This window comes from Elephantulus edwardii, unplaced genomic scaffold (genome assembly GCF_000299155.1).
Source record: "Elephantulus edwardii isolate Elephantulus edwardi_28Jun2011 unplaced genomic scaffold, EleEdw1.0 scaffold00057, whole genome shotgun sequence".
Taxonomy (NCBI): Eukaryota; Metazoa; Chordata; class Mammalia; order Macroscelidea; family Macroscelididae; genus Elephantulus; species Elephantulus edwardii.
Genome location: NW_006399807.1, coordinates 13,289,657 through 13,304,467, shown reverse-complemented (window position 1 = coordinate 13,304,467; position 14,811 = coordinate 13,289,657). Strand labels below are relative to the sequence as shown.

The 14,811-nt window shown below is 38.2% G+C and overlaps 1 protein-coding gene across 1 annotated transcript in view; it reads right to left on the bottom strand.

The window, feature by feature from the left end:
- The window catches only part of LOC102859554 (chromosome unknown open reading frame, human C1orf112), a 61,397-nt gene that overhangs the window by 38,339 nt on the left and 8,247 nt on the right, over positions 1-14,811 (bottom strand). The window contains exons 3-8 of the mRNA XM_006887458.1: positions 14,497-14,585; positions 12,833-12,937; positions 12,213-12,353; positions 10,469-10,634; positions 9,623-9,707; positions 2,274-2,412 (exon numbers count right to left, since the gene is read on the bottom strand). Coding sequence (XP_006887520.1) covers positions 2,274-2,412; positions 9,623-9,707; positions 10,469-10,634; positions 12,213-12,353; positions 12,833-12,937; positions 14,497-14,585 — 725 coding nt within the window. The remainder of the gene's footprint in view (positions 1-2,273; positions 2,413-9,622; positions 9,708-10,468; positions 10,635-12,212; positions 12,354-12,832; positions 12,938-14,496; positions 14,586-14,811) is intronic.

Below are 14,811 nucleotides of genomic sequence, written 5' to 3'. Positions count from 1 at the left end.
TATTCTCTTAGCTACTTCCTGCTGAAAAGGGACGCTGTGGGTTTCAGGATAAACTGAATTTATAAACTTTGTGCACAAAGAGTTTCCCTGGTGAGGCACCCTAGAATTTTTCTCTCTTGCCACTACAAACTACTGTTATTTGGGCTTTCCCCATCTCTTTCCTCTTCAATCTTAGTCTTCAAGTACTAGCTGGAGGGACTTTGGTGTCAAGACAAGCAAGAAAAAAAACAGGGAAAAAATAAAGATAATGCTGGATACAGGACTATGTAGGATTGAAGTGGAGAACAGGGGAACATTTTCTATTGTCACAGCAACACTCAACCAAATTTAACTCTCTTTACATCAAGGTCAGGAGAATTTGAGAAGTATATAAAAAAATTGTTTGCAGGCTGAGGGCTACTGTGTTGTGAATCTCAGTTCAAGCTGGACTCTAGGATGGCCTCTCATGTCTTGAGGAGGGACATGTATGGAACGCTCGGGGCTCTTATTGGCTTTATTTTCACCCCAAGTGGGTGTTGGCAGAGGGTACGTGACAGATGAATTGGGGGTCTCTGGCCCAGAGTCTGCCATCATATGGGCATGCTAGAATTGTAAAATACTGTAGGTTCTTGAGTGTAGTTTTAATTGTTTTGGGTCAAACATTTTTTTAGGTCCTACTGCTCCACAAATTGCTTGTCTGTCAGATACTCCTCTAAATCTGAACATTCAGATTAAGACAGACTAGGAAGAAGGATTGGCCACCCACTTCTGAAATAGCAGGCCTCTGAAAACCCTATGCACAACCGAACACACGCAGAGTAACAGAAAGGGCAACCTAGGTAGAACTTTCAAGTATGGAAATATTGATTCGGTGACTGGGGTAATCGGGATGGGTGTGTCGGAGGCAGTGCAATTGGCACAGGATAGAGCAGGGTTTAGGGCTGTTGTGCATAGGGTCGCTATGAGTTGCAAACGACTTGATGGCACATAACAACAACAACAATAGCCCTGGTCTGTCCATTTGCTGTACAGAGGTAACTTGTGGTTGCTGTGAAGCTGAAGACTGTGACACTGATGTGTCAAATGCGGTAATGGTTACCCATTATGGACATAATGGACAGTGTTTGGTGGAGCTCCCCAATTAAAACAAGCTTGGAAGCAGGAGTGGCATCTACTTCTGAAAGAGCTTGCCTCCAGAAACCCTATGAACCTGGAGAAAGGATGAAAGTTATACAAGTGTCCAGGTCTTTTGTTTATAGGGTCGCTATTAGTCAGTCGCCTACGACTCGACAGCACCTAATAACAATATGAAAAATTGTAAATGAAAAATAAAAAGGAAAAGGAATATAAGGGCAGGACATAAAGGATAAAAAGAAAACATTTAACCTCATTTTCAATCAACTTCTCTCTCACTACCTTAAGGTTCTACCTTCCTTGAGTGTCTGTTTTTACACAACATCCCTACTCCAGGAGTTGCTTGTTAGTAATATTTAAGGAGCAGATGAATCCTTACATCTCCAGTTCCAGGCTAGCTGGCAGGGAAGCAAGCAGAAACAAGGGAATTCCCTACACAGTTTGCAGGTCTGCAATAGGAGGGACGAGCTACTGTTATTCCAGAAAGAAATATTCAGATCACTGTCTCGTTAAAATTTATATAACTATTGAGTCTTGAGTAGAATTAATTTAGGGCAATTATTGAGTTAAAAAAAAATTCAGAAGGCTAGTCCAAGAGCAAAAGCACTATGCATAATATGGTTATAGGAAAACAGGCTATAATCCCCAATAATATCACAGGTGAACATTCACAACACAATCTGTTTCATAAATGAGGTGAAAAAGATTATATTTAACTTTCTGAAATAAAAACACAAGGTAAATATACACTAGTTTTAGAAGACTGATTCATACTGGTCATAATATGTACACACTTTTATACTGTGTTACTATAGAATGAATTGGTATAGAAAAGACAGATCCACATGGCTAGGCCAAAAACAAATACATCTCTAAAGAGTTCGATCTTTTTCATCTGAAGCAAAGAAAGAACTAAGGGCTCTGAGGAGACTGGCTGAGCAGCAAGCACAAGACACACTACAGGCAGCTAGGAAGGAGTCTATCCAATGCTCCAGACGCAAAGTAACTATGTCTGCAAATGAGTTCATTTTAATGTGTTAAGACAAAAACCAAACTAAAACATTTTAAAGTAAGTTAATCAACAGATTCAAAGGAGATTTTGTGACCACCAACCAAAAGAAGAGAGAATGCTTTCAATTGCTTGGAAGAAGGTATTTTACCTGTATGTCTGACTGTGCCATCTGCTCAGCTAGCTGTAAGCAAGAATGGAAGGAGCAGATAATATCTTCACACAAGCTCGTAATTATATCTTTGTGTTTCAAATGGTTTTTTAGAAGCGACTGGTGCTTAAGGCTCTGCCTAAGTAAATAAAAAGAATACATTGACCATAAATAACATATCAAGAATTTAGGCCCATAAAAATACAATAAATTAAAACACTCATACACCCACACACCCCATTTAACAGATGGTGTAATTAACATATTTCACCTTTACCTTGAAGCAGCTTTGTTGGAGTAAGTTGCTAATTTTTTTCTCTCCTTTTAAAATATTAATTGAATTCTTACTATGTGCTCTGGAAGCAGGAAGCAGCATCCACTTCCGAAAGGCTTGCCTCCGGAAACTATGTACGAACAGTACTCAGGCCGTTCATTCATAGGGTCGCTATGAGTCGTCTACGACTCGATGACATCAAACAACAAGAACAACTATGTGCTAGGAACTCTGATAGTCTTGAAGATAGAGGACAGTTAAACAGACAAAACCATTGCTCTGTATGGAAAGAGTTGGTGGTCAAGTATAGAGGTCAACTAAATAACAAGAATCATTCATTCATTACATTGTGACAAATGTTAAAGAAGAATGGTGTGGGGAAACTATAGGAATATATATCAGGAAGATCTCATCCAACTTTTGAGGATAGCAAAATATGCTAAAAAGATGATGTAACATTTAAAGAAAGAAGGGAAAGATAAGCAGTCAGCAAGGTGTATAGCAGGGAAAAGGAGTATTTGAAAAAGTACAGGGAAAAGGTTTCCCCTGTGCTCCTTGGAGGCAAGGATTCTGGAGCTTCATCTGACATACTTTGAACATGTTGCAAGGAGGGACCAGTCCTTCGAGAGGGACTTCATGCTTGGGAGGGTGGAGGGACAGCGCAGGAAAGGAAGACCCTTGATGAGATGAATTGATTCACTAACTGGGGTAACAGGGGTGGGTGTGTCAGAGACACTGAGATTGGCACAGGATAGGGCAGAGTTTAGGGCTGTTGTACATAGAGTCACAGGCGACTTGATGGCACATAACAACAACAACAACAGCAGACAGATACAAGAAGGCTCACAGCCTGGAGAGTTTGGTAAGTTTTAGCAACTAAGAGTGACTGGTGTGTTCATGAACAAGAACTTAACAGAAACAGCAGCATGAGACAGGTTTGAGAGGAAGGGAGGGGACAGGAGTAACAGTGCTATACTTCGTAGTAAAATGGGATAAATTTTCCCAGTAGCATAACAATATGATTTACATTTTTTTAAAATATCACTCCAAATGCTGAAAAATGAATTGGAAGGGAGCAGAAACTGAAGATATTTCCCTAGCAATGATGGCATTCATTTTGTGCCAAGAATGTTTTTTGGTCAGGATTCTGTATTGTGTTTCTGTGTCAATGGTATTTCAAAGAGCAGGAGGATCATCCAGGTGGACAGGTTACTAAGAGTTTTCAGACAAAGACAGGCTAGAAACGGGATTGGGCATCCATTTCTGAAACAATCTATCACTGGAACTTTTATGAGTAACACTGAAACACTGTCTGATAGTGCCAGAAGACAGGGTTCTCAAGTTAGAAAGCATTCAAAATGCAACTAGGGAAGAGTTACCTTCTCAAAGTACCTTAATGATGTGAATGGAATAAAGCTTTCAGCCAAGAAAAGACTGATTTGCTGATGTGGCATAACTTAGAGGAGAAACCATAATAACCATCCACTAATAATCAGAACATGAAATATATTAAATGTGAATTTAAGAAAATCGGGAAGTTGTAAAAAAAAAATTAAATAAATATATAAAAATCAAAATCCTAAGGATTAGTGAGCTGAAATAGACTAAAACTGGCCTTGTATTTGCATTCATCATCACAAAGAACATTGCAAAGCTTATTCTGAAATAAATACCGTCAGTGATTGAATATCCATACGCATATGAAGAAGTCCTCTTAATACAACTAATATTCAGATTTCCTCACCAACTCCTAAAGCAAAAGATGAAGAAATAGAAAAATTTCCACAAACTTTTAAAGTCTGAAATTAAATGAACATGCAATAAAAATACATTCATAACTGACGATTAGAACGCAAAAGTTGCAAACAGAAGGAGGACTGGACCAGAAAATATATTCTTGGATCAAGATCCTATGCACAAAATCCAAAACAATAAAGTTCATAAAAGAAATGGGACAAACTTAGGGATCCTAATCTATGAGATAAACAAATTTCATAGAAAACACACAATCAACAAATGATAAAGTAGATGACTGGATCCTCCTAAAAATTAAATTCCTGTGTGATGAAATGTGCAAGGAGTTAGAGTCAGAAAATCAAAAGGGCTGAACACGCTCAGCATTTCTTAAGCTCAAGGAACTGAAAAACAAATTCAAACCTCGAGTTGCTATAATCAAGGATGCTTTAGGCAGAATATTAAATGATCCAGGAAGTATTAAAAGAAGACAGAAGGAATATACTGAGTCACTGTATCAAAAGGAATTGGCAGACACAGAAGAATTTCATGAAACAACATATGAGCAAGAGCCTATGGTAATGAAAGAAGAAGCTCAGGCTGCTTTGAAGGAAATGGCAAAAAATAAGGCCCCAGGAATAGATGGTATACCAATTGACATATTTCAGCTAACAGATGCTGCCCTGGATGTGCTCACCAAGTTGTGCCAAGAAATCTTGAGATCAACCAGCTGGATAACTAAGTGGAAGAGATCTAATATTTGTTCCCATCCCAAAGAAAGGTGACCCAACAGAGTGTGGAAACTATAGAACAATTTCACATGCAAGCAAGATTCTACTGAAGATTATCCAAAAATGACTGGAATAACACACCAGCAGAGAACTGCCAGAAGTCCAGGCTGGGTTTAGAAGGGGTCGTGGTACTAGGGATATTATAGCTATGTTAGATGTATCTTAGCTGAAAGCAAAGAATACCAGAGGAATGTATATCTGTTTCATTGACTATGCAAAGGCATTTGACTGCGTGGATCATAATAAACTGTGGCTGAGTCTCAGAAGAATGGGAATCCCAGAACACTTGATCGTGCCAATGAAAAACCTATACTTGGACCAGGAGGCAGTTGTCAGAACAGAGCAAGGGAACACTACATGGTTCAAAATTGGGAAGGGTGTACACCAGGAATGTGTCCTATCTCCATACCTTTCCAACCTGTATGCAGAACAGATTATCCAAGAGGCTGGGCTCTATGAGGAGAAATGTGAGGTCAAGATTGGTGGACGATCTATCAACAATCTGCATTATTCAGATGACACAACCCTGCTTGCTGAAACTGAGGAGGACCTGAAGCGCTTGCTGCAGAGGGTCAAGGACTGCAGCCTCCAATATGGGTTGAGGCTCAATGTTAAGAAGACAAAGATTCTCACCACTGGGCCAACTGGCAGCATCAGGATGGATGGTGAAGAGATTGAGATTGTTCACAGCTTTAGTTTGCTTGGCTCCACAATCAACACTCTTGGCACCAGCAGCCAGGAAATTAAAAGACATATTGCCATGAGAAAGTCTGCTGTTAGGGACCTCTCCAAAGTACTGAAGAGTAATGGTGTCTCTCTGGAGACTAAGGTGTGTCTGATACGGGCCATGGTCTTTGCTATCACTTGTTATGCATCAGAGAGTTGGACAATGACCAAGGAGGATAGAAGGAGAATTGATGCCTTTGAGCTGTGGTGCTAGAGAATAGTGTTGAGGGTACCATGGACTGCTAAGAAAACTAACAGGTTCATCCTAGAAAGGGTTAAACTAGGCTGCTTCTTGGAGGCAAGGATCCTGGGGCTTCATCTCACATACTATGGAAATGTTGTAAGGAGGGACAGGTCCTTGGAGAGGTACATCATGCTTGGGAGGGTGGAGGAACGGCGCAGGAGGGGAAGGCCCTCTATGAGGTGGATTGATTCAGTGACTGGGGTAATCAGGATGAGAGTGTCAGAGACAGTGCCATTGGCATAGGACAGAACAGAGTTTAGAGCTGTTGTACATAGGGTCGCTATGAGTTGCAAGTGACTCGATGGCACATAACAATAACAACAACATGTGATTAAAAGACTTTCCTTGGCAATGACTTATTGGATAAGAGACTGAGTACGAAAAATTACAGAAATCTCCAGCACTGTAACCAGAGGAACAACCTAATTACAAAATGGGCAGAAGATATGAAAAGATATGTCCCCAAAGCAGACGTTCAGATGGTCAACAAACATATAAAGAAATGTTCAAGATCATTAACTACTGTTATGTGTTATCGAGTTGGAACTAACTCACAGCAGACCCTCAACTGGTTAGAAGCAGTAAACTGCACAAGAGGAGACTGCCTATTTTTCCTCTCATGTAGCAGGTGGTGCATTTGAACCACATGCCTTTGAATTGGCTGCAAAGCTCCTTCCCACCAAACCACCAGAACTCTGTTAATTAGCTCTAAGAGGGATGCCAATCAAAATAATGTATCATCAAATTCCTGTAACAGCAACAAAGTTCAATAAGATAGCAAGTAACAAATGCTGGAAAGTATGGAAAGATTGGAATCTCATACACTGCTGGTGAAATTGCAAAACGGTGCGGCCATTATGGAAAGCAGTTTGGTGCTTCCTTAGAGAGCTGGGAATGTTACTGGATCTATCAGTCTCATAACTGGGTTTATATTTCAAAGAAACAAGAGCTGTGACATGAATATTATATGTATGCCTGTGAGTGAATAACAGGGTTGTTGGATGACATCAAGGACACTGAACATTAAGAAAGCAAAGGTCATTAAAAAGATAGAAAATATAAGAACAAAATGGATGTCAGAAAAGACTCTGAACCTTGGTCTTCAACCTACAGAAGTGCGGTATTAGCCTAAAAGTGGCCTGCTTTTTTTTTTTTTTAAAGCAAATACAGTTAGCCTCCTCTGGTCTCCTCCGGCCAGCTTTACTGCAGACACATTGTCTTGCAAATCAACAGCTGTGAGACTAGAATAAGTGAAAGAGTACTTCCTACAATGGGCAGCAAAACTTGAGGTGTACAGTGGCAAGACCTTGGTGAGAGTGAGACCCTGGTGGTAGAGAGATTGTAGCATTGCTGTGGGGAAACTGTGACAAGATATGACCTGAGTCTTCTTGCATTTGCACTGGCCATTGTTTAAGGTTTTTGCTATTCTTGCAGCATACTTGAAGGAGAAGCTGAGTTATAACTGCTTTGGGGCAAACTTTGCTGGATGATTTGGACATGACTGCTGATTTGAAATCAGAGCCAGGAATAATGGAGGAGTGTGTTTTGGAAGTTAGGCTAAAACTTGGACTTGTACTGTGAGATATTCTTTGCCTCCCCACTCTCCAACTTATTTCCCTAATAAATCCCATGTGCAGTATAACTGTGAGTCTGTGGGTCAATAATGAATACACAAACCTCTTGCTGTTGGTATGGCTCTAGAGGCACCATGGGGCTGGGCTACCAGCTCATTATCTGCTTTCTGCTGTGGGATGCTGAGGGGCTGTGCTATTCTCACTCCCTCTGGCTCCTTCAGAGACATGCTCATGACCCTGTGCAACCAAGTCTCATTTTACACCTTTTAAACAGAAGCTAACGAAAGACATGAAGAGCTGAACAGAAGATTTCAAAGGGAAGCTGGAGAAGACAAAGCTAGCATAAAATAAATTACTTGCTGACAACTTACTAATGACTTGCTGGTCCCAGAAAAACACCTGAAAGCTGGGAGTATAAAACTGGTCTTGAATGTTTTATGCACACATGTAAAGATTGCATCCCTTTATCCATATGCAGAGCAAGTATGCATGCATGCATGGTCTTTGCCATTGCTATGCATCAGAGAGCTGGACAATGACTAGGGATGATAGAAGGAGAACTGATGCCTTTGAGCTGTGGTGTTGGAGAAGAGTATGGAATGTACCATGGACAGCTAAGAGAATGAACAAGTTAGTCCCAGAGCGGGTTAAACCAGAATGCTCCTTGGAGGCAAAGACTGTTCAAGCTTCATCTGACATACTTTGGACATGTTGAAAGGAGGAATTGGTCCTCAGAGAGGGACTTCATGCTTGGGAGGGTGGAGGAACAGGGCAGGGGGGGAAGACCCTCTATGAGGTGGATTGATTCAGTGAATAGAGTAATGGGGGTGGGTGTGTCTGAGACAGTGAGGCTGGCACAGGACAGAGCAGAGTTTAGGGCTGTTGTACATAGGTTCGCTATGAGTTGCAGGCGACTCGCCGGAACATTAACAACTATAAATATGACATCAGATTCTTAGGGGATAGTGACTAGGATTGACAAAAGAATCAATGCCTTTGAGTTGTGGTACTGGAGAAGAGTATTGAACATTGTATGAAAACTGCCAAGAAAACAAATAAGTTTATCTTGGAAAGGGTGAAACTAGGCTGTTCCTTGGAGGCAAAGATTTTGAAGCTCTATCTCACATACTCTGGGCATGTGGCCAGAAGGAACCAGTCTTTGGAGAAGGACTTGCAAAGTCCTATCATGCTTGGAAAGGTAAAGAGATACCACAGGAGAGGAAGATGCCAGATGAGATGGATGAACAGAATAATTGGGGTAATCGGGGTAAGTAGGTCAGAGACAGTGAGACTGGCTCAAGGTAAAGCAAAGTTCAGAGCTACTGTACATAGGGTTACTATGAGTTGCAGGTGAATCAATGGCATCTAATAACAACAACAATCTGACAAATGCTGAGTATTCTTCTTAGTTAACTCACAAAGTTCCTGTTTCACAAAATTAAAATTACTTTATAAATGGAAATAAACTTGAACACCTCAGAAGTATAAAATGAATGCATTATTCCAACTCATAGCATCCCTGCAGGACAGAAGAGAATGCCCAGAGGGTTTTCAAGGTTGTAATTCTTTATATATGCTAACTGCCACACCTTCTTCCTGTGGAGCTGCTGGTGGGTACAAAACTGACAACTTGTTTTTAGCAGCCAAATGTTTTTATGTGCAGTCCCATTCAAGACTCCTGCATAAACTATATTCAGCTATAATCCTAAATATTAATCCAGATAATCCCAGAAATAAGATAATTGACAGATAAACAAAAGCTAATAAATGATTAACAGCTAGACTGACCTGCTATTTCAGAAATACCAGGTAACTAAATAGATACCTCCATACCTCCAGTGGAGTAAAGAAGTCCAATTTGGCCTGAGTTGTTTGTAAGACGTCTGTATTTTCAGAGAGTAGTGTCATTAAACATTACAAACACATATATAAAATATATAATCTAGGAAAACTTATAAATAAGTAAAAATATAAGATACAGAAAACAAAAATTTTTTTAAACTTACTTAATTATAAACTTCCAAGTATTGGCATGGAAAGCACTGTCTATACTGGAAATAATCAAGCAGATATCCAGAAATGAATGAATAACTGTAAAAGAAGGTAACAGAACTTTTTAAAAACATTCAAATATACACACAAGGTGAGTTTTACTCCTAAATATTCACTAAAATATGTCAATTGATGAAAATGAAAATAGCTAACACTGTTTTGAAATGAAGTGTCACACTTTTGATTTAAGCTCTTCAAAAGTTATTGCAATTTAACTTTTTTAGTTTATACCTAACACATGATCTAAGTAAAACAAAAATTGTTGAGTGGAATACTGTGCCTTACAAAGACTGAAATACCCTACAGATACAAGTCTAATCTAAAAATGACAAACTACTAAGGTAAGAAAATAAGAGAAATTAAAACTTATTAGCATAGTATTCACGTAAGACTTTCACTCTGCCAATGCAGGCTATAAAAATGGCTACCCTGACACCCTTCTTGTACCCATACTCTTGTTAGTCATTTTCCACTTACTTCAGTCCACAGGGTAACAATTGTTAGGCAAGCAGAAGCTTGAAAAGGTCAAGTTCATTGGGGTATGCTAACTGCTCTTAGAAATTCTACCACCAGGCAATTGTGGATACGGCTCCATAGGAAGCCAATACTTTTGCCAAGTACCAGACATATGAGAAAAAGAAACAACCATAAACACAGAAGCAAGACAATTATGTATGTTTTGGATAGCAACAGAAAATGTATTTCTTACTACAGACTATGGTTTAAAAACATGGAAGCTACTACCTCAGAAAATGAAATGGTTAAAAGACATGTAGTAAGTACATAGTTTCATCACTCACCTATTACCATATTCAAAATATCATCATTCTTATTTACTAAAGGGTCCATGCAAACCATATCCAGCAGTTCCATTAGCTGCTTTTGAAGGGAATAGGCTTTCTTGAAAAGAGCCTGGAGAAGGTCTGAAACCAGGTGCAACTGCCCCGAGTATATAGATTCACTATTCTGAGCACAAATATGTAAAAATGAGAGAAAAAGAAAAGTCACTCAAAGTTCAAGAATCAAATTTACTTTAATACTAATGCTTGGAAGGGTGGAGGGACAGCACAGGAAAGGAAGATCACAGTAACTGGGGAGATGGGGGTTGTTGTGTCAAAATTAGTGAGACTGTCTCAGGGCAGGATTCAGAGCTGCTGGACATAGGGTTGTTTTGAGTTGCAGGTGACTCAATAGCATGTAACAATAACAAAAAAGAGTTCTAGGGGCCTATTGGTAGGGAGCTATGCTGTTAACTCAAAGACATGCTGTTCAAATCCACCAGATGCCTCACAGAAGAAAGATGGGCAATCTCCTCCTGTGATATTTATAGCCTCTGGAAACCAACTAGAGGGTCAGCTAGGAGTTGGTTCTGACATGACAGCACATATCAGCAACAAAAATGTATGGCAAGAGAGGTAAGCATGTAAAAAATAAGGTTCTGGCTTTTATAAACTTGTATACACAAACTAAAAGGGAGCTAAGCAACACGAGGTCAAGATATAGGACCTAATTTTAGCGCTCTCTCACTAAAAAAGGATTAACTAGTAATTTTTCACTCAATTAGTAGTATCTAAGCTTAGGTTGCCTCACCAATCCTATGACAGTCTTTGTCTTGAAGAAATAGACTAAGTAATAACAAACGTCTTTTCATAGGAACCTGATTATTAAAGAACTCATTTGAAGGGGAGCTCTGGTGGCCTAGTGGCAAGGAGCTGCAACTACAATCCCAGAGGTACACGGTTCGAATCCACCAGATGCTCTGCCGGGGAAGGCGGGACAATCTTCTCCTGTACCAGTCAGATCTGATTTGACGGTACACTCAGACAAAAATAATAAAATAAAATAAAAAAAAATTGAAAAAAAAAGAACTCATTTGATTCACAATGTCATGCGACAAATTATGTCACAATTCCTAAGACTCACAAAAATCCCTATTTCTTTCTTGGTAATTCACTGCCATTGGTTGAAAACCGACTTATAGCTGATCTTACACCTGCTTTTCAAGAGGCTGTAAATTGCACCAGAAGAGACTGCTCAACTTTCTCCTGAGGTGCTGTGGTGGATCCAAGCCACCGAAAGGCTCAGCCTCTGAGTCAGCATTGCAATGATCCACAGACTATGCAACTGGAGTTCCCCCTTCTTTCTTTATAGAGGAAAAATGAGATAGTCCCAAAACCAAAGCAACTTCCTACCAACCTCCTGCCCCAAAGCTCTACTTTTTTACTTTCTATCACTACTTAATGTAAAACAAATATTTACATACACGCTCATAGTTTTATGGGACGGATATATTGCAAACATATTGGTGAAAATGTATATGCAACTGTATATACAAACATTGTTTTACATGGATTCCAGGCCATTGACAATGTATGCAAACTTTTTTTTTTTTTTAGATTTTTATTTTTTGTGCATGTGTGTACCATCAAATTGGATCTAACTGGTACAGGAGGAGATTGCCCCACTTTCTCCAGCAGAGGATCTGGTGGATTCGAACCATGTGCCTCTGAGATTGACTGCATGCAAACTTTAAAATGTACTTACCTTACAATGTGCAAATGTACTTTTGATTACATGAAGGACAGAAGAAGGGAGACTATGAATATTTTCTAGAACAATGGACTCTTGTGTGGCACAGACACGCTGAACACATCCTGTAAGGGTTCCTAAGACCTGCACCATTGTCTGGAAAAAAGAAAAGGTTCTTTCAGAATATATGTATTTTTTTGGTGTACCCAAAAGGTGCCAGATACTATGTAGAGTGCTACATTTACACAGCAGCAAATAAAACAGGTACTCTTCTTTCATAAAGCTTCCATCTACCAAAACTACTCAAACTAGAACAAGCAGCCAGCTAGTTGTTGGAGGAGGGAATCCTAATCCACACATCAAAGCACATGTAGGTGCTCTGCACATATGCTATGAAATTAGAGGTAGGACAGCCAATCTTAAATTACTTGTCTTCCTTGAAGAGTTTAGATGCTGTGTGGATTTCACAAGAAAAATTATACCAAATATCCCAAAATTTGGTACTATTTTCACATCTTTATTTTTATAAATCCAAATGTTAGGACACTGCATAAAGAATGCATGATTGATTAATATTAAACATTCTTATATTTTTTAAGTGCCTTCTCTTCTCTTTTTCAGTACACATGACTTACTTGTAAAATATTCCTTAGAGTGCTCTGGATTTCTAAATTTTGGCTTGACAGTTCTTTTGCTTGACTGGTTAATTCACACATCATGTCATCAAATAATTTCACAGTCTGAAACAAACCAAGTTATATAGAGAGTAGAATTCACTAAAAAGCAAAGACATATTTTTAAACAAAACAAAGGATGATTTGAGTTTGCATCAGTAACATCTATCAGTATACTATCAATTTAACAATAGCCTAAACTAAACCTACTGCCATCAATGTTGGATTTGAACCAGTGACCATCCAATGAGTAGTCTGATAAGGTGAAGCACACACTGTGCCACATGGGCTTTTCAGTTAAACAATGGCATCTAAGAATACATAAGGTATTCTTATAACACATCTCTTAAAGCTGGAGTCTCAGAAAGAAACTGATTTTTCATTTCTATGATTTGAATTCATTTAATAATCTCTATTATAAAAATCAAAGGGATTTTTTAAGCTGTAAGAAATGTAAATACTGCCCTGTGCACCATAAAAGATGACAACAACATTCAAATGGTCATTTGTAAGCTCATTTTCTGGAGTAATAATGACTTATGACTTGTTTCCCTTTTCAAGCAATTAAGAATAATCCTTCATAGGTAAGAGTGGGAGACCAACTACCTTTCTCCCAGTGAATGCTAGTGGATTTGAAACATCAACCTTCTGGTTGCAAGTACAACATCCCTCAACAGACAGAGGTATGTACAATATAATGTCTCAAAGCTAAGTTTCTCTTTGTAAAAAGTTATCCTAAGATCTTAATACTCAGATCTTTTTAACAAGCTGAATGGTCTGCAAAAATAACAAGGCACCCAACAACATAATATAATTAGAGAGCTTTTCCCATAGGCCTATTCATGTTTCACATCCTTGTTTTATCCTTGTACTATCTAGATGTTCTACCTTTTACAGTGTTCAAAATAAATTCCAAGAAACTTTTCAATACAGAATAAACAAGTGAACAGAAGTATAAGGAATTCTAATGATTAACTCAGAAATGTGTTCAAACAAGAGGTAAGTTATCACAAAGAAACATTTCATATTGGTATCAAAATACTTATAGTTAGCCCAATTTAAAAAACAGAGTATAGCTGCTTTCTGGTGAAAATGCATTTTACATATATGTAGATACACAATGACAAATATTAATAGCAACCTGAAAAATTAATTATCTGTGGATTTAATGTTTTTCTCTGCGTCACCTGATGTGACCAATATTCCTGCCTATTTTATGCTAAAATTATTGTATTAAGTTTATTTATTTAAATAAATATATTTACTTATTTAATAAATATTAATCCCACTTTCTCAAACAAGGAAACTCAACAATCATTAATAAATTATAAAGAGAACATGAAATTTGGTTAACTTCATCATTCAACTCCAAATTTTAATTTAATAGCTTCAAAACTCAAGATCACACTTCTTAATGTTATCTACAAATAATTTAAATTTTATTAGTATAGATACAATCTGAAAACAGCTAACTGCCTAAAGATCATCCTAATATAAGAGGTCTATCTTTTATTATTTCTTTGTACTTAAATATATTTGATACAATAAAAAAGCAACAATTAAAAAGAATTTAAAACTGAAAGAACCTTTATGATATGCGATTGATTAAAATAACAATAACATACCTTTGGTAATACTTGAGAAAAGAAAGTCTTTTCCAAAGCCAGGTGGTTCATGTGAGGTAGGAACATGTCTACAATAATTTTCAGAAGTTCTATAAAGCAAAATGGTTGAATTTAAAATATTCTATTATTCATGTTTTATTTAAAAAATTTTATGTTAAGAGATAACAAAAATCACTGCCTTCACCAAATTAAAAAAAATACATGACACAGCGTCCCTTTTCAGCAGGAAGTAGTTAAGAGAATACGCCATCCCCTTTTCCTTATGACTCAGGGTGAAGTCTCTCTCAGGGAGGAGTGATAGGGAATGGCAAAGGA